Raw genomic sequence first — 19,480 nt, forward strand, 5'->3', positions numbered from 1 at the left:
TTTCATGTCACACAAACATGAAGTCCTAACATGCCTTAAAGAGCTCAGGCCTGTGTTGCTAATATTCATGTGCCTGTTGTCAATGTATACCAAGCGATGCTCTCAACCAAGTCAGGCCTTCACTACCTACAACTCAAAAAAAAAATCTCAGTCTTTCTGCCCAAACAGAACTCTACCCACATCCCCAGACACAGCATTGGTCTGGGATCCTCTGCACTCTGATACATCCTCAGTCCAGCACTCCCAAATCACAAATATTTTGCACATTTACATATTCATACAGCTCCAGCAACAAGAGCTCTCAAGAAGGTATGCCTGTTTTGGAGCAGTATTGCTGTAGGCAATACTCTGAGAAAGGGGGAATTTGCCAGTAGTTCTGGAGAACGAGTGGTCAAGTTCTAGGAAAAAGGGCACTGTCACTTGAGCTGCTTTAAACAGTGTTAAGTCTGAACGTGCTCTTCTCCTGGTCATTGGCATTTTGATTATTAAAAGAGCTCAGTGGGTAAACTCAGTGAAGAGCAGAAGGGCAAGGTCATTAAATGTGATCCAAAGAACTATACAACATCAAGTACTGGCATGGGCATGAAAAGCTTGTTCCAAGGATGAGCATGCAGCTTCCTGGAGTTCAAAACCAGAGCTCAGCCCTGGGCTCCCAGAGCACGGCAGGGAGAAGCTGGTGGAAACATCCTCTGCCCTGAGCAGAAGGAGCTCAGAAACAACCTGTGTAAAACTGTGAGCACACTGAGAGGGGCATCAGAAGTGCTGTGTCAGCAGTCTCTGACTTCCATGGACATACAGGGCTTAGAGGACAAATCACAGAATGATTTGGGTTGGAAAGATCTTTAAAACAACCATCTAGTGCAACACCACTGCTGTGGGCAGGAATATCTTTGGCTGGATCAATGGGGCTCAAAGCCCCATTCAACCTGGGCTTGCACACTTCCATTGATGGGACATTCCCTTATTCTGGAGCCAATCTGGTCCTGTGTCTCACTGGCCTCCTTCTTCTTCAAAAATGTCACTTTTATTTCTAACCAGAGTCTATCCTTTTTAATTTAAAACTTTTCCTCTTGGCCTAGGTAAGAAGTCTTTCCTCCTCTTATGAGCTGCCTTTATATTTTGAAAATCTGCAATATGGTCTTCTCAGAGCCTTCTCATCTCTACACTGAGCAGTCACAACTAAGCCTCTCTTCACAGCAGAGGCATTCCAAGACTTGGATTTTTTTTTTTGTGGCTCTGCTGTGCATCTGCTCCACCTGGTCCATTGTCCTTTTTCTATTGGAGGTGCAAGAGCTGAATACAGCACTTCAGATGGAGGTCTCATGACAGCTCTTTAACTGGATGACATTCCTTCCCACTGGTGTATCAATTGAACAATCCAGCTCAATGTTGTCTGTCTTATCAGTAGATTGAACAACATAGGCTCCAGCACACATAACTCTTCTCCTTCATTCTGTCTCTGAGTAAGAGGCTTCCTTCTTATCCCATGGCTTCATCACTTCTATAAAAGCTTTTGTTGGGATACCTTGCTAAAATGTTTTGGAAATCCCAGTCAGTTATATCCACTGTTATATCCACCTCTCTGTCCACATGCTCATCTATCCTCTCAACATATTGTGTGTTTTTTCATATATAAGGCTGACTGGAATTTACCAGAGTACTCCTTTTGGAAGGACATAAACTGCCTGTCCTCAATTCCCCACACCAGTTTATTCCCTGGAGGTGTTACATATGTTTGGTCTAGTGCTCCCTGGGAATTCAGAATCTGCAGCTGGGGCAGTGTTCTCTGCCCTAGGAGGCAGGGCCTGGGACTGAACAAGGTAACTTTCTCCCCCTGCACTCAAGTCTTCATTGTCAGTTTATGTGGATCTCTCAGGCTCAGAATCTGCCATTTAGTTGCCCGTCTTCTTTACTGCCTTTTTTGCACATTGAAGGGAAAACCATTATTCTAGAAAGGAAATGACAGCTACTAATGAAGTGTTTTCCTTTCACTGCTGGACTACTGCAAGCTGTCTCTTCCCTGCTCACTGTCTGCTCTGACCTCTCTTGCCATAGACTAGTGAGAGAAGCTCCTGGTGGGGGTTTTGAGTTTCTGCACCACCAGTAAGGAGAACACCACATCAAACAGCTGGTCTTTCTCATCAGGAAAGAAAAATACCCCAAGACAGGGCAGTGTTTCAGAAAGTAGTGTGACAGAAACTCAGCTTTTGTAGACATTGACCTAATTTATAGAAACTAAAGGAATTCTCACACAACTGTTGCCAACTTTCTCCAGTTTTAATTCAAGGGGATATGATAGTCTTCACCATCTTCTAATTAAATGCAAGAAGAAAAAATAGTGGAGACCAAAGCCTACCTTCTGCCAGCTTCACAAAAAAATGGACTCTTTGGACTATTACCACTCTATAAATGATTCTCAGAGGCCAGCAAAAGCAGCATCTCACAACTGACAATTGCAAGCTGGAAAGTGCTGAGGTGCTAAAAGGGTGAATATAATATAAGATATAGTCTGAGGTATACCAGTAGCAAGAACTTGCAGGAGTCACAACCAGGAATTATTGTCCTTGATTTCTCTTCATGTGATGCTATTTTTCTACTCACATCTCAGTCACTACGAAAAAAAAGAAGGGATGAGAAGTCAGGAACTAGATGACAAAAAGCTGCATTGTGACATAGGTACATGAAGATGATAAGAAAAAACTGTGCAAAACTGTACCAAAAATGGTAATAAAGATCTAACCAATAAAACTGGAAAGAAATAAAAAGTACTGCTCATGGTATGCACACAAAGGAATCCACAATATTTATTCTCTAGACTCTACAACAGTTAAAAACAAAAATTGCAGACAGAAGGAAGTGACAAAGGGTCCACATTTTGTGCAACCCTTCAGGTCACTTTGCTGCCTCATGGCACTCTCACTCTTCCTCTTCTATCTTCTTGCCATGCATGTCCCTGCTCTTGGCTCGAAGCTTGTTGACCTGTGACTCTGCAATGTCAGCCCGCTCCTCGGCTTCCTCCAGCTCGTGCTGGATCTTGCGGAACTTAGACAGGTTGACATTGGACAGCTCCTCCTGTGTGAGGAAAGGGAGTCAGTGGTGAGGAGCCCAGGGCAGGGGTTCCACACCCGCTGCAAGTCAGCCTTGCAAATCTCCATCAGCCTCCCACCACTGCTGACACATCAGCCTCACACAGAGCTCCTCATCCTCTCCTTTTCAAGACCCTACGAGACAGCTTCACCAGAACTGTGCCACAAATGAGAAGCAATTTTATCATTTTCATTTGTCAATTACTCTCACACAACGTTTCTGCACGAGTTATTGGGTTGGGAAGACCCTGAAGCCTTCTGCTGCTGATTATTGGCAGAGATTCAGGAACTTGTCAGTCAGTGGGTGTGGCCCCTGGGTTTGTTTACTCGGGCCTCCTGTGTGGAACAGGCTGCACAACTTCCCTTAAAGAGTGTCCCTGACCACAGGGTGCCCAGAGATCACCAAGGCCTCAGGACATGATAGCAAAACAGTGTGACCAAGACAGTTGTGTCTCAGGAATTTCTTTCACACCCCTCTGCTGGTATTCAGCCACATTCAATGTGTGTCCTGCCCCAAGGGAATGCGGCCTTTGCCCTTTCTCCAAGCAATACTTACAGCCTCCTCAGCTTGTCTCTTGTAGGATTTCACTTTCATTTGCAGCTTGTCCACCAGATCCTGCAGCCTGAGGACATTCTTCCTGTCTTCCTCAGACTAGGGAAGTTGGTAAACAGGAAGGAGAGTCAATTCTTGCTTCTATATCACACAAGGTGAACAGTTCCTCTTGGGGATGGTGTGTGCAAAATGTGCCTGGCTGTGAGCAGACGGTGTCAGGGCAGTCTCCTCCTGCCTTACCTGGTAGGTCAGTTCCTTCACCCTCCGCTCGTACTTGCGCACACCCTTCACGGCTTCAGCGCTGCGCTTCTGCTCAGCATCAACCTCCCCTTCCAGCTCCCGCACCTGCAAGGACAAGCCCAGCCCTGCAGCTTCCCTGACAATGTCTCTGCAAGGACACACTCACTCAGACACAGACACAGCCCTACACACCCTGGCCTCCAGCTTCTGGATCTGCTTCTTCCCTCCCTTCAGTGCCAGCTGCTCAGCCTCTTCCAGGCGGTGCTGCAGGTCCTTCACCGTCTGGTCCAAGTTCTTCTTCATCCTCTCCAGGTGGGCACTGGTGTCCTGCTCCTTCTTCAGCTCTTCTGCCATCATGGCCGCCTGATCAGAGCAAAAGGTCAAAGCAATTTTAGGACAGGAGATATTTTGGTAAGAGGACATTCCCCATCAGCAATGCCAGGAGTGTCCTACTCACATCTGTGATGGCCTTCTTGGCCTTCTCCTCAGCATTGCGGGCTTCCTGGATGGTATCCTCCATTTCACTCTGGATCTGGGAAATGTCTGTTTCCAGCTTCTTCTTGGTGTTGATCAAGCTGGTGTTCTGTGCAACAGGAAAGACAGGATTCTGAATGTCAGACCAAATGCCTCCACATTAAGGCCAGAAAACACAGGTAATGTTTAGGAAAGTCTTTAGTGCAGGACACTTCTTAAGCACCAGAGCATTAAAAAACAGAAATGGAAGGCTGGTTGGGCAGGACATATTGAAGCACATTTCTTCAAATATTTACACAATAATCACTTAAAAGATGCATAAGAATTAAATTCTTTGTTATCATTTGTGAATGGGAATAATTTCCATCAATGCCTGACCTGGGTATGGAGGAGCTGTGCACGTTCAGTGGCATCCAGAAGCTCCTGCTCAGCCAGTTTTCTGGATCTCTCTGTCTGCTCCAGGGCTGCCCGGAGCTCCTCAACTTCAGCCTGCAGCAGGTTTGCCCTGCGCTCCACCATGGCCACCTGCTCCTTCAGGTCATCCTGTGTCCTGAGAGCATCATCCAGGTGCAGCTGAGTGTCCTGGAAAGAGACACAAGAGAAATTACCAGGTGTCAGTTCTGTGGAGAAAATGTCAGGGATCTCATTTGTCCTTCTGTAGCTTTGCTGAACAGACCTTGAGCACTGCCTGAGTGTTTCTCAGGTTCTTCTGTGCCTCTGCAGCCTGGCGGTTGGCGTGGCTCAGCTGAATCTCCATTTCATTCAGATCTCCTTCCATCTTCTTCTTCAGCCTCAGGGCTTCATTCCTGCTCCTGATCTCAGCATCCAGAGTGCTCTGCATGGAGTCCACAATTCTGAGATGGTTTCTCTTCAGCTGGTCAATCTCCTCATCCTTCTCTGCTATCTTCCTGTCAATCTCAGATTTCACTTGGTTGAGCTCAAGCTGCAGGCGCAGGATCTTCCCCTCCTCATGTTCCAGAGAGGCCTGCACAATTCATCAAGAAGAGTGTTTTACTTTTTAAGTATTTTATTATGCAGTTCCACAGGAACGGTGGGCTTGCTTTCCTGCTGTCTCTCCAAAGGACTAAACCCATACTTTGGGTGGGGACACCATATATTAACATTGTATGTACCTCAGCTTCCTCCAGGGAGGCTTGCAGTTCAGATTTCTCCTGCTCAATCTGCTTCTTGACTTTCTCCAGCTCATGTATCGCCTTCCCTCCCTCTGCAATCTGCTCCGTCAGGTCAGAAATCTCCTCTGTGGGAACAATGATCAGTAACATGGTCAGGCACAGAGCAGAATGGGAAGGGTCCTGTCTCAGCAAGGTGACAGGCATCTCTGCAGACCTGCAGGCACTGACCCATGAAGAATGGGGATAATGGCTGATAGTGATCAAGGCCAGCGAGGAGCAGAGGGCCAGGGACTTACGCTGCAAGTTCTTGTTCTCCCGCTTCATTGTTTCCAGGTGGTCCAGGGACTCCTCATAGGCATTCTTCATCTTGAACAGCTCCGTGCTGAGAGAGCGCGACTCCTTCTGCGAGGCCTCCAGCTCAGCCTGTGTTTCCTCATACTTCTGCTTCCATTCTGCCAGGATCTGGAGAGAAACGGGGTGTGAGTTGGCCTGTGCTATCATGGGGCCATGCTGTGGCCAGGAGTGTTGGTGCTGGAGGCCCAAAGACCTTGTCAAAGTTCTTCTGCTTCTTATCCAGAGCAGCACAGGCAGCATTGGATCTCTCCACATCAATCATCAGGTCCTCCACTTCATTCTGCAGCCTCTGCTTTGTCTTTTCCAGGGAGGCACATTTGGCATTGACAGCCTCAACATGTTCCTCTGCATCCTGCAGGCGCTGGGCCAGCTTCTTCCTAGGAGGAGAAAGGCACAGTTGCATGTTAGAGCTTGGAAGGGAATCTATTTTACAACATCATAAGAGTGCAGGTTTGTCAGTTTTGGGGATTTTGAGCCAAGCATTTTTGATAGATACAAAAGGATCTCTCCTTTGCTATGTCCTATCACCTATGGAAGATTAGGCAAGTCTTCCACAGTACTAAAGCCTGTCTTTCCTTCCCATCTATACTTTTTCTCATCCCTCCCCTTTTTTTTACTAAGACAGTTTATCATTGACTTTATCACTCTCTTGTCTTAACTAGATCTCAGGGATTCCAATTTCCCTTCATAAGTTTCAGTCTTCTCCCATCATTTGCCATCCTGCCCCCCCACATACTTGGCCTCCTCGAGCTCCTCGGTGCGCTGAATCGCATCCGTCTCGTATTTGGTTCTCCACTGGGCCACTTCACTGTTGGCCTTGGACATGGCTCTCTGAAGCTCTGCCTTGGCCTCCTGCTCCTCCTCATATTGTTCCCGGAGCAAGTCACAGTCGTGGCGAGCAGACTGCAGGGCGTGGGCCAGGGCGTTCTTGGCCTGTGGGGACATTGGGTTTGGTAACCTGAACAGTTATCTCAAAATGCCTCTTGACTGTGAAATTGACGGTGAAAATGGACTGCAACTCCAATTAGGCAAATGTAGAGCTTGGAGCCAGTGAAGTCCTCATTGATACATTCTGGAGCATCAGGACACATTAGCGACAGATCCTCTGGGGACAGTAATCTGTTGTTTGTATTAATATGCAGCTCAATTGTCTGTTTGAGAGGACCATCAGAATCTTATGGAAGCCCTGTAAATGACTTCCTTCCGCACCAAAATATCCTGCTTCTTTCCCTCTGGAGTGGAATAGAAGGGGGTTGTGCATTAGTGCTAGTCCCTCCACTCCTATGTGAATTTAGGGAAGAGACATTTAAGCAGTCTAGTGTCAGATGGAATTCGGCTGATTTGGGGAATGATGCGGACTGTGGAAAATAGGGTACTTCCAGACCTTGATTTCTTCCTCCAGATGTCTCTTGAGTTCCTCAATCTGTTGGGTAAATCCTTGCTTGCCCCTAGACAGCTGAGAAATCAGAGCATCTTTCTCCTCCACCTGGCGGGAGTATTCACCTGCAAAGGAAAAGGGACAAGAGGAAGCACACTGTTCCTCCTATGACACCTACTGCCGGTAAAACCACGTAACCAGGAATGGCCTGGACTGTTCACACCAGCAGTCATCTTGTGCCCTCTGGTTTGCTCAGGGCATGCAGGTCCTGCCCTTGAACTTTGGGGATGAGGATGTCTCACCTGACTCTGTCTGCAGACGAGCTCTTTGCGTATTGAGGTCATTGATCATGCGCTGATTCTGCTCCTCCTTTGTTTTAAGCTCACTCAGCTGATCTTCCAGTGTGCGGCACATCTTCTCCAGGTTGGCCTAGAGAGGAAACACGGGAAGGGAAAGAGACGTTGGACTGCCTTATTGTCACAGTGGGGATTTTGTTTCTGGGAATGTGTCTGGAAGAGGCAGCTTTTGTGCCACACTTTGTTCCACTGAGCATTTTCTCCTGCAACTCCATACCTTGGCTTTGGAGACAGACTCCATGTTGCTGGCTAAGTCATCAATCTCCATCTTCAGCTCGCTCTTCTCCTTCTCCAGCTTCTGCTTCACACGTTGCAGGTTGTCGATCTGCTCCCCCAGCTCAGCTGTGCTGTCCGCGTGCTTCTTGCGCAGGGCGGCAGCCGTGGCTTCGTGCTGCAGCGTGGCCTCTTCCAGGTCACGCCGCATCTTCTGGAATTCTGCCTCACGCTTCTTGTTCATCTCAACCTGAGCTGCTGTGGCCCCTCCTGCCTCTTCCAGGCGCTCGCTGATCTCCTCCAGCTCCCTGGACAGGTCAGCCCGATGCTTCTCTGCTTTAGCGCGAGAGGTTCGCTCGGCCTCAATTTCCTCCTCCAGCTCCTCAATGCGGGCCTGCACAACACCAGGGACCCTTCACACCCGTGCCCTCCTCCTGCCTGAGCTGAGCCTGAGCATGGGAGGGGAAGGAACAGAGACTTGCCTGCAGCTCCTTGATTTTCTTCTGGAATTGCATGCCCAGAGCTTGCTCATCTTCGATCTTGCTCTGGATCTGGCTGATTTCAAAGTCTTTCCTTTGGACCAAGTGAACCGTGTTAGAGATCAAAGAGAAAAGACAAGTGCTGCAGCCCAGCACTCAGGTAGCCTCAGAGCCACACTTACTTCTTCAGTTTCTCATCCAGCTGCTGCTTGTCATTCTCCAAATCCATGATGCTGTCCTGGGCCAGCTTCAGGTCTCCTTCCAGTTTCCTCTTAGCTCTCTCCAGGTCCATGCGCAGTTTCTTCTCTTGCTCCAGGGACCCTTCCAGCTAAACACAACGAGACCCTCAGGGCTCTGGCAGCCAGGTCAGGCTCCATCATACCTGTCCTGTTCCTGCTCTATGTCTGTGTGCTTACATCATCCACTTGCTGTTCCAGCTTGGTCTTGGCTTTGGTCAGAGTATTGACTTTGTCCTCCTCTACCTGCAGGTCATCCAGGGTCTGCTGATGGGCCTCTTGGAGGGCTTTCTTCTCTTTTGTCAGCTTGGCAATGGTCTCGTCCAGAGCTGCCATCTCCTCAGTCAGGTTTTTCACCTTAAGAAAGAAAGGAGCAAATGTAAATAAGTGAAGTAAATCTAGAAGTTCTGTGATAGCACACAGCCAATTTTCTGGAGTGCAAGTGACAGGTTCTACCTCCTACCTTGTTTTCAGTGGCATGTTTTTCCTTCTCCACCTTGGCCAGTGTTAGCTCAAGGTCATCAATATCTTTCTTCAGCTCTGAACATTCATCCTCCAGTTTCCTCTTCTTGGCTGTCAGCTCAGCATTAATTTCTTCTTCTTCTTCGGCCCTTTCAGTCAGCTCCTTAATTTTGGCTTCCAGCTGTATTTTGTTTTTGATGAGCTGGTCACATCTTTCCTCAGCATCAGCCAAGCTATCTGCTTCCTGGTGGGGAGACAGAATTTAGTGATTTCTAATGTTCTGAAGTTACTCTCCTCTGCCTCTTTTATCATAGTGTAGCAGCTGAACATGACCTTCACCTCCAGCAGCAGATGGATGTTGTATGGAGTCTACTGGGAAACTTTGTCATTTGGAATCAATATGTATTCCAATGTTTTGCTGGCTCCTAATTATGTCTTCCAGGGTGACTGTCTATGAAAATGCCACATAAAACCCACAAGCAGAATGGAACAGGCGTTCCTTCAGTTTATAGTTTCAACAGGGACAAGGGCTTGGAGGTTTTTTCATGGAAAAATCTGCAATATTTTCTTAGTTTAAGTGACTAGTTAACTTCATAGGATTTGAGCAATAGAAGCTTTATGATACTACTTCAGGGCAGAAAGATTTCTTTTCTTTGGTCAAACTGTCTTTTCCTAATTGAGTTTGGAGGAAAAAGAGGTGCTTCTCAGATTTGCTTCTACTGTGCTAGACAAAATAGCTGCTTTGAAAGTTATTTGTCTTCCAGCTCCAAGTTCTCCGTTGTAGAGTACACATTGACTGGTGTTACATGGCTCTTCCTCAGACAACAGCAATGTAGTCAGTGCCATGCGAGTCTGCCAAGAGTCTCACTATGCCCCTACCAGTGCCTATTTACTCAATATTAGAGTGCCTCGGAGTGATTTAGACTGTTTTCTTCCACCCATTAATTCCTGTGAGTCTCTCTCCCTGTGCAGGACAAGAAGCATTCTGACAGTATATCATTCTTTTTCCAGGGAAAAATGAACAGTGATACTCACAGCCTGCACTTGAAGCTGCAGGTCATTTTTCTCCTGCACTAGGGCCACCATTTTCTCCTCCAGCTCCTTCCGCTTTGCCTCAGACTTCGCAAGCTCTTCCTTGGTTTTCTCAAACTCTTGTTTCATGTTGGCCATTTCCTTCTCAGACTCTGCACTCTTCAGCAAGGGCTTGATCTTGAAGAACAGCTTCATCCATGGCCAGTGTTTGACATTCATGAATGCACGAACGTTGTACTGGATGCAGAAGATGGATTCCCTGAAGACAAATCCACATGATTATTGAATATTCTGTTTTTGGTGAATTTCGACTCAGTTAGCCAACTATCATTAGAACATAACAAACAAGTGAGAAGTATCTACCTCCTCTCCACCATTTTCCTATATTCCACTCTCATCAGGAAGCCCCTGCACCTGGCTTGTATCATGGTCATAATCGTTGCCAGTTTCTCATCTCTCATCTCTTCTAGCACACCTATCAGTCCAGCTTTGAAGAACACCTTGAGAAAAGCAAGATTGTAGTACATCAGTGTTGCATAGTGCACTACTGGGGCACTCTGTATTTAATTAAATACAGAACTTCATTCTACCTTGGTGTGACCGAATCTGTACTGGGTGTGGTCAACATCAATGGACCCAAGAAGCTTCTCTGAAGCCTTCTTGTTATCCATAAACTGACCTTCTGGAATAGCACTGGCATTAAGTACCCTGTATCTGTAGGAGAAAGCAGAACATTAAGAAATCAAAATTCTGAAACAATCAATCTGATTGAACCTCACAGCCTATTCAGCAATAACTGAATAAAATCTTGTATTACAGAGTGTATTCTTCCAAGACAATGCAAGTCTTAAAAGACACTACAAGAGAGTGCAAGAACCTTTCATACCATTAATTCAGAGTCCAAATGAATCCTCACAATCAGTATAAAATAAATCATAAATTCACAGCAAAACATAAAAATGTAAAATGTAAAGATTATCAAGATGATTGGGCTCTTCAGTTTGGTCTGAATTGGCAGAGAGCTGCAGAGCTCTTACCTCTGTTTGAAGTCAGCATAGAGGACTCTGCTGGGGAACCCCTTCCTGCAAATCCTGATCCCTTCCAGCACGCCGTTACAGCGCAGCTGGTGCAGCACCAGCTCGTGTTCCATGGCCCCTGGAAAATACCACCATTAGTGATTCCTCTGCTGTTTGACACTCAGGAGAAGAACTTTTGCTGTTCAAGCTTTCCTCCTGTTGGCTTGCCTTACCAGGTGTTTTAGTTTCATTTGGGATGATGCACCGTACAAAATGGGGGTGAGTGCTTCTCAAGTTAGTCATCAGCTTGTTTAAATTCTCCTGTGAGATTACAAGGAAAATTTCAGGTTTAATCTAGTAGGAACCTAATGCTTATCTATGATATGCATGAAAAACCTGAGTCTTTCTGGGTCTTGAACTGTAGGAAATGAATGATTATGTATTGTAAAAATTGTATAAATATGAATCAGAGTCTTAGTGAATTACAAGCTTTGTCTTCTGACTGCAATTTCACTGAACTCCTATGATATTTCAGTGGGTATTTAAATGAGGAAATGAATTCTGCTCTTACCCTGAAGAGAGCTGAGACAGTCTGGAAGGAAGAACCCTTCTTCTTGCCTCCCTTCTTGCCACCACCACCACCAGCCTCTGCAAGTCACAGAAAAGAAAACAAAACATTTTTTTTACTATGGGCAATATATATTGACTACTACAGAACACAAAGCCACTTTATATTTTTAGTGTTTGCAGCTTTGATTGCCAGAAAACTTTGTTCCACATTGAAAATAAAATTTCTACAAAACTGACCGGCATCTGCTCCACCATAGTTGGCAAAGAGTAGAGCCAGAGTCTTCACAGATGATTTCTGGTACAGCCCAATGACAGTTTCATTCAGAGGGTCCTTGTTCTTCTCCAGCCAGCCAGTGATGTTGTAGTCCACTGTGCCAGCATAGTGCACCAGGGAGAAGTGGGCCTCAGCCTTGCCTTTGGCAGGCTTGGGCTTCTGGAAGTTGTTGGACTTGCCCAGGTGCTGGTCATAGAGCTTGTTCTTGAAAGAGGTGTCAGTTGCCTTGGGGAACATGCACTCCTCTTCCAGGATGGAGAAGATGCCCATGGGCTGGGAGAAATCACAAGAAGTGACAAGGAAAGGTTATATTGGAAATGTTCAATATCACTTTGGAGGGGACATTCACCTGCCTGGTCTAGTGGAAGAAGTTCCCCCCACAGTGGCAGGGGATTGGAACAAAATGTTGTTTATGGTCCCTTCCAACCCAAACCATTCTGTGGGTCTATGGCAATGACAAGACGCCTGTGCTATGAATGTCAAAGGTTGGTTGTGCTGTTGGCAGCATCTCAGGCTGCATGAAAGTCTAGGTTTCCCAGTAGTTGTTGTCAGTCAGTGAGTTTATATCTGCTGTCCCTTGCCTCCCTGCAGCCTCTCTTCATGGAACTGGCCGGAATGTCTGTCCAGTTCACATGAGTATTGGGTGTGGGAGCAATGGTAGAGTGAAAACAAATGGGGAAAACAGCTACAAGGGGCTCTGTACTTTGGGGAGATCAGGTGATATGATATTTACTTCTCAAATTTGTCTGTGGACTTTGAATTTGAGCCTTTTGAAAAGGAAGAAAAGGAGACTGAATTTGGTTTGGTTTTAGAAGTCTGTTGGCAGAAGTCCAAGGTACTTTTTCATGCATGAAGACCAGATGATGCAGACTGATGACACACATGTGTGTTTCCCCATTTCTGTTTCCCAGGCTAAACCAAATTTCATTGCAAAATACTTTCCTGAACTGATGCTACATGTTTGGCTGTGAGTTCTCTCTGAACTGACTGTGCCTCAGAAACACCACAGAATTCCAAGAGCCATCATATCCTTGCATGGGAAAGGTACCTTCTCAATGAGCTCAATGCAGGCAGCCAGGTCCATGCCAAAGTCAATGAACTCCCATTCAATGCCCTCCTTCTTGTACTCCTCCTGCTCCAGCACGAACATGTGGTGGTTGAAGAACTGTTGCAGTTTCTCATTGGTGAAGTTGATGCACAGCTGCTCAAAGCTGTTGAACTGCCCAAAGCAAGGAAAGGTGCACAGGTTCTCAAGGTGTGCCAAAACCCACAGGCCTTTGCTGCCATTCTCCCAAGACTGCTTGAAATTGAAACACCAGTCCCAACCCTGCTGTACCAGCACGTCTTTGTCTTTCCTTACCAGGCCTTCTACCCCAAGACTCACTTTCCTTGAAGGACATTTTAATTTTGACTTCCCAAATCAAGTCAAAAATTACAATGCTTTTTCACTGTGCTACTCAACTGCAAGTCTTTGGTAAACTCAGTTGCTCAGTGGTGCCAGTTCTCTGAGCTCCTGGACAGTAGAAACCTCCTCAGTGTCCCACTCAAGAGCTTCCCTGGCCTCTGATCAGTAATCTGTGGTTAACTGAATTCTGTGTTCTGACACAGCAGTCCTTGCATCATCACTGCATTGTCAGCACAGGAAACACACTAAACTTGCCCAGAACACTACCTTTACAAGAGCATCCACCCCTTTGGCCCATAAGCTGTGTGAGCCTTTGTCCTCTATGTGTTTCTGACTCCTCATGAGCCCTCCTTGCCCATCCCTTGACTGTGCTGACAAATCCTTGCTGCTTACATCAAAGATCTCAAAGCCAGCAATGTCCAGGACACCAATGAAGTACTGCCTTGGCTGCTTTGTGTCCAGCTGTTGGTTGATTCGAACAACCATCCACAGGAACATTTTCTCAAACATTGCCTTTGCCAGGGCACCCACTGAATTGTTCACCTAGAGCAGAGGAGACAGGTCTGGAGTTATCTCTGAAGGGCAAAGAAAAAATGCCCACATACTCAAGGTGTTCATTTTTAACTGTCAGATGTTACCTGTGTCACGTTTTGACCTTTGGTCACATATTCATTCCCAACCTTGACTCGGGGGTAACACAAGGCCTTGAGAAATTCAGCTGAGTTTAGGCCAGTCAGATAGGCAGCCTTGTCAGCCACTAGAGGTGGGGAGAGAGAAAAGCATCAATGGATAATCTGTAGAATTCAGGTGATGTGAACAACTCTGCTGTGCATGTTCTTGGAATGGAATAATGTTTATCTCATCACATACAGAAGACCTACGAAGGAATGCAAATTTTGGATACTACTGATGGTTTTCTTTGAAAGCAACAACAAGTATGGCGTGGATAGGAAGACATAAGGGAAGGCATGTTCTCTTTCTGTGGGAAGGGGATTTCTGAATAGCACAGTTTGCAGGAGTTATTTCACCAAAACCACAATTGCCCATCAGGGTGTATTAGTGTTTGGAGGTTTTCAAGAGAGAGATATCTTGTGTTGAAGTTCCCGCTTTCAGGTAGCATGTTTCTGAGGAGCCAGCATTGGACAGAATAATGGAATTTCCCATGAATAGGAATGAACCTTTGTAGTTAGAGGGACCAGATGCAAAACTGAAATTGTCAATGTGGAGACTTAGGAAAGTGTGCCTCTGGAAGCTAACATACCACCTTTGGAGGCAGAGAAGTGCTTGGTACAAATAGCCCTTGAATATGATACCTTCAGTGCCATCAGGCTCTGCCTGCTCCTCTCGTTGTTTCTGCTTGAACTTCAGGTTCCCATAGTGCATGACAGCCCCTGTCAGCTTATAGATGGCTGTTTTCTCGTCTGCAGTGAAGCCCAGGATGTCAATGGCACTCTGCAGTCAAAATAAAGATTTCAACAATATGTCCTTAGCAGGTCAGAGATGAGACATGCTCAGTAGGTACCTTGTTGCTGTGTTACTTACATCTGTAGCCATCAACTCCTCCTGGTCATCAATGCTGGGGACAGTGACCTCCCCTTGACTCACAAAGTGGAAATCGTAAGGGTTGGTGGTAATGAGGAGCATGTCTGAAAGCAGGAAGAGGCAAGGCATAGGCTTACTTCTGCCAATCATGTGACAGAGAGAAATGTACTTCAGTGATCAACCCCCAAAAGCCAAAATGCTCTTTCCTACCAATGAGCTCTGGCTTCTTGTTGGACATGATCTGATAAAAGATGTGGTAGCTCCTTTCCGCCTTCAGCTGGAAAGTGACTCTGGACTTCTCCAGCAGATCTGGCAAGGATGGTAGGACAGAGTCAGGCATTTGTGGGAATGTACATGGAGATGGGAATTTGGGAAGAGATGGGAGCAGTCCAGGAGAATCTCTTACAAGTTTCAATGTCAGCAGAAGCCAGTTTGCCTGTGGCACCAAAGTGGATTCTGATGAATTTACCCTGAAAGCAGAAGCAGCAGCAGGTCAGCCTGGATGTGTTCTGCCAATGTGTCCTTTGCATGAAGGACTGCTCAGGCATCCTGTGTGTTGCCGTGAGGGTGAGAGATTTTATACAAAACAAGAACTTACAAAGCGTGAGGAGTTGTCATTCCTCACGGTCTTGGCATTTCCAAAGGCCTCCAGCAGTGGGTTGGCACTGATGATTTGATCCTCAAGTGTTCCCTGCAGGAACATAATTATTCAGTGACTGCGTTGAGTTGACAGGGCGATGACAGGCCATTTCAGTCTGTTCTTCTTGACTTACCTGCATTTTGCCTGATGACTGATCTTCCTTCTTCTTCTCTCCACTGGCTGCAATTGTTGCAAAGTACTGGATGACACGCTTTGTGTTGACAGTCTTCCCGGCCCCGGATTCTCCGCTGCCAAAGCCAAGGGAGAAGCAGAGGGTGTGTGGTCAGGCAGGAGGTCCCCTGGCCCCGGGCAGCCCCGCAGGGACCCGCGCAGGGGGTGTACGTACGTGATCAGGATGGACTGGTTCTCCCGATCTGTGAACAAGGCAGAAAAGAGGAGATTGCTATTAATGAACTGGCGATAGGCAGCTTATTTCTTTCATAAACCCATACGCCTTCACCCATTTTGAATATTTTGATGTTCCCAGCTGCAGGTGGGAAGCTGGTATCTCAACCCTCTGATGGTGTCTGATGTAGCACACATGCACTTCTTTTTCTGGATAGTCCCTTCCTGTCCCACTGTTCTTTTTTTTTATCAAAATTATTCCAACTATGGATCAGTTCTCTAAAGTTACTGATTAAATGGTCTATCAGTAAGTTGAATTGAACTGGAGCATGTGCTTCTCATAAAGTTTACTACATAGCAACAAACACTCCTGATCACTCCACAACATCCTTTAAATGGTTATTATGTTGGTTCCCAATTGATTGTTGATGAAATAAAATGACAGAAACAAAAGGCATGTAATAACCTTTATCAGCATGGTCTGCTCTATAATATTGAAATGTTGGTACTTCCAGATCTAGAATTAATGTATCTCTTTTCAATAGCCTGAGCTGAGTTTATTTCCCACAATTTCATCAGTTTGCTTTCTTAACCCATGCTCTCTTCTTTTTGTGTTCCATTTTTACACTCCATTTTTGAACCACTTAATGATGAAGGAAAAAATATGTTCCTGGTGTTGAGCTTGTTTCATCATGTAATCTGTCTTTTTTATTCATCTTCTCTTTGCCATGCATATTTGTATAAAGTAATAAATTTTTCTGTCTAGAGTTATCAGCACAGCCTGTCCTACATTTGGGAAACTTTTTCATCTTCCTCTTGACCTGTTCAATTTTACTACACTCTTTTGTGAAAAAGGAAGCCTGAGAATGCATAGGGCACATCAGATGCAGATACCCCTTATATATAGTAATGCTTTCTGTTTGGGTCTCTGTTTCTTGCTCAGTGATTTCCAGGTTTCATCTTTTTATTTTGTAGATTTATGATCCTTGAGACAAAATTTTGAAGGAGCATTAAAGGATACTTATAAAAGTTCTTGGCAATGAGGTTTTTTTTTCCCCCAGTGGCATTTGTTTTTACACTCCTGTTCACAAAAATTTCTTCTTCACTTCACTGAATAAAAACTTAATGTAATAAAGTCCTCCTGAAATTCTTCATTTTTAGACTTCATTTTTGCTGGCCTTAAAAAATTAGTCAAATCAGAAATATTTTCATCACTTCTATTAAAAAAAAAACCAAAAAAAAAAAACAGTAGAACAGCTGAAGGTCCAAAACAAGCCCTTTCAAAGCCCTTTGAGACCTGCCATTCAGACAGTATTCAATCCAGCTCACCATCCCCTTTTCCAGCCCTTAGTCCCTGAATTTGCCTATGAGGATATCATGAGAAACAGCATCAAAACCCTTGCTGAAATCCAGGTATATAATATCCAGTGCTCTCCCCTCATGTCTTCACGCAATTGTCCATTGTAGAAGAAATCAGCTTGGTTAAGCATAATTTCTCTATGGTGAATCCATGCTGACTACTTCTGATCAGCTTCTTGTATTCAGCATTCTTAGAGCATATCCTCCAGGATTAGCCATTCCAACACAGGTGGGGCTGACAAGCCTGTAGTTCCTTGGATCGTCCTTTTTTTCCCTTTTTGATGACTTGTGACATTTCCTTTCTTCCAGTCCTCACACACATCTCCTGACTGCCATGGCCATTCCAAGGTGAATGAGAGGCCAAGATATGATGTCCTCCATGTCCCTCAGCATTTGCAGGTACATCTCATTAGGATGAATTTGGGGATGTCAGGTTTGACTAAACAATCTCTAAACTGATCCTCTTGAACCAAATGAATGTCATCATCATTTCAAGTGAGGTACCCTCACAACACCATTAAATTGAACTACTTTGCCCTGAAAAGACTTTTTCTCCTTTGTGAGTGTTTACAGCCAAGTGACGTTTAAGAAAATCATGAAACTCACCAGTCAGCATGAACTGATAGGCGTTGTCAGAGATGGAGAAGATGTGTGGAGGGGCCTCCTGGCGCTTCTTGCCTCGGTAGGCCAACACCACCTCGGGGTTGTACACCGGCAGCCACTTGTAGGGGTTGACAGTGACGCAGAAGAGACCCGAGTAGGTCTGTGAGGAAGGGACACAGCACGTTGGCTTCCCCTGAGCCTGGCCCAGCAGCTCCTCAGGCTGCCCAAAGGAAGCTGCTGCTGCTGCCACTTACGTAGATCATCCAGGCTGCGTAACGCTCTTTGAGGTTGTACAGCACAGCGGGTTCGTGCAGGTGGGTCATCATGGCCATGTCCTCGATTTTGTCATACTTGGGAGGGTTCATGGAGAAGATTTGATCTTCCTTCACCGTCAGGGTCTGCCAAGAAAAGAGGAAGATCCACATATGTCACTATAAAGCTCAGTGTTGGGATGTTTTTCTTCATCCTTGTTTTTGACTCACCTCTCCCCCTTCAGTCTTGACAGTGACTTTGCCTGACTCCCTGCTCTCAATTTTGCCTTTCACAAAGGATTCTTTGGGATGAACCACAAAGACAGATGTCTTGGCATCAAAAGGTTTGTTCTGGGCTTCAATTCTCTCCTTTTCCGATTTTCGGAGGTAAGGAGCAGCCTCCCCAAAACAAGCCAACTCAGCATCTGCAGAGGCCATCTCTGCACTTTACTGAAGGCACATCAGCAAAGAACCCTGTGGGAGAAAAAAAATGTGACATGAATAGGTCATTAATGTGCTTTGCTTGCGAGGACAACTTTTCTAATACTTTAAAGTCAAGCACTTAGTAGAATTGCTAAAACTACCAAAAGTTGCATTCCTTGTGTTTAATGATTTAAACCTAGAAGAGAAAGGATTGTTTTGTCCTTAAATAATATACAATAACCTAGTAAAAATTTATTTTATTTGTGTCTTATGCTACTGTACAGATTTTATTTTGATTTATGGATTGTAGTGTCATATTTGAGAATATGAAATATGTTAAAAAAACCTTTTTATTCTACTATAAAATTAAAATATATATATAGATAGACTGCATACTATAGCCTTATAAGCAGATGGAAAAGCTTAGTTGGAAACTAGTTTCAAAGGAAAAAATATATATACATAATACCCAATATTGGGGATACCTAATAGCTGGACCCAGTGCACTTACCTTGAAACTTTTCTAGTAGACAGGGCAGAGCGCTGCAAAGACACTTTTATAGAGTCTGGTTGGCAGATGCTCTGAATTCTTCCCCTTTCTTCGGTCAAAATATTTTTTGGCAAACATTCTTTGGCAAGGCATTGTCTGGCAAACTGAACTAAGGGCAAAATTGTCATTTGATTTAATAAGATATATTTAGAAATGTTTTGTATCTTACCAATGCTGTGAATGTATTGACTATAAATAATTTGTCTAGAGACATAAGGACAGAAGTTCAGATAGTCGAGGCACTTGGAAAATTTGGATGTAGGACAAATGAACTATACTGCTGCATTTCCAATGGTTTGTTCGTGTACTCAAGGCAGATTTTTATTGCATGACTGTGGTGTTACTCTGGTATATCCTCAGTCCAGCATTTCCATTGAATCCCAAATATCACTGTCACTGGAACTCCTTTAAACATGCTCTTCTCCTGGTCATTGGCATTTTGATTGTTAAAAGAGCCCAGTGAAGAGCAGAAGGGCAAGGTCAGTAAATGTGATCCAAGGAAATAT

The 19,480-nt window shown here is 45.2% G+C and overlaps 1 protein-coding gene across 1 annotated transcript; it reads right to left on the reverse strand.

The window, feature by feature from the left end:
• Nucleotides 1-2,772: 2,772 nt before the first annotated feature.
• Nucleotides 2,773-18,471, reverse strand: LOC136369344 (myosin heavy chain, skeletal muscle, adult-like). Its single transcript, XM_066332128.1, has 38 exons — nt 18,233-18,471; nt 18,005-18,148; nt 17,754-17,910; nt 15,790-15,817; nt 15,577-15,691; nt 15,402-15,494; nt 15,210-15,273; nt 15,014-15,112; nt 14,804-14,907; nt 14,575-14,713; nt 13,900-14,018; nt 13,655-13,804; nt 12,905-13,075; nt 11,820-12,129; nt 11,584-11,660; nt 11,246-11,333; nt 11,034-11,151; nt 10,587-10,710; nt 10,360-10,496; nt 10,000-10,255; nt 8,966-9,208; nt 8,683-8,859; nt 8,449-8,594; nt 8,270-8,360; nt 7,792-8,181; nt 7,521-7,647; nt 7,225-7,343; nt 6,577-6,773; nt 6,034-6,217; nt 5,783-5,948; nt 5,487-5,611; nt 5,030-5,338; nt 4,732-4,935; nt 4,337-4,462; nt 4,072-4,242; nt 3,880-3,984; nt 3,643-3,738; nt 2,773-3,072 (listed from the first exon to the last, which is right to left on the reverse strand). Exons 1-38 carry the CDS (start codon nt 18,437-18,439, stop codon nt 2,917-2,919), a joined length of 5,832 nt encoding a protein of 1,943 aa, XP_066188225.1. The 5' UTR covers nt 18,440-18,471; the 3' UTR covers nt 2,773-2,916.
• Nucleotides 18,472-19,480: the final 1,009 nt, after the last annotated feature.

This window comes from Sylvia atricapilla, chromosome 18, assembly GCF_009819655.1.
Source record: "Sylvia atricapilla isolate bSylAtr1 chromosome 18, bSylAtr1.pri, whole genome shotgun sequence".
Lineage (NCBI taxonomy): Eukaryota > Metazoa > Chordata > Aves > Passeriformes > Sylviidae > Sylvia > Sylvia atricapilla.

Bases quoted from the DNA above. Each gene is read 5' to 3' on its own strand.
- LOC136369344 (XM_066332128.1), bottom strand. From the start codon at position 18,439: ATGGCCTCTGCAGATGCTGAGTTGGCTTGTTTTGGGGAGGCTGCTCCT. The intron at 15,274-15,401 runs GTAAGTTCTTGT...TTCTGCTTTCAG, and splicing joins ATGACAACTCCTCACGCTTT to GGTAAATTCATCAGAATCCA. The intron at 13,805-13,899 runs GTAACATCTGAC...CCTCTGCTCTAG, and splicing joins AAGGTCAAAACGTGACACAG to GTGAACAATTCAGTGGGTGC.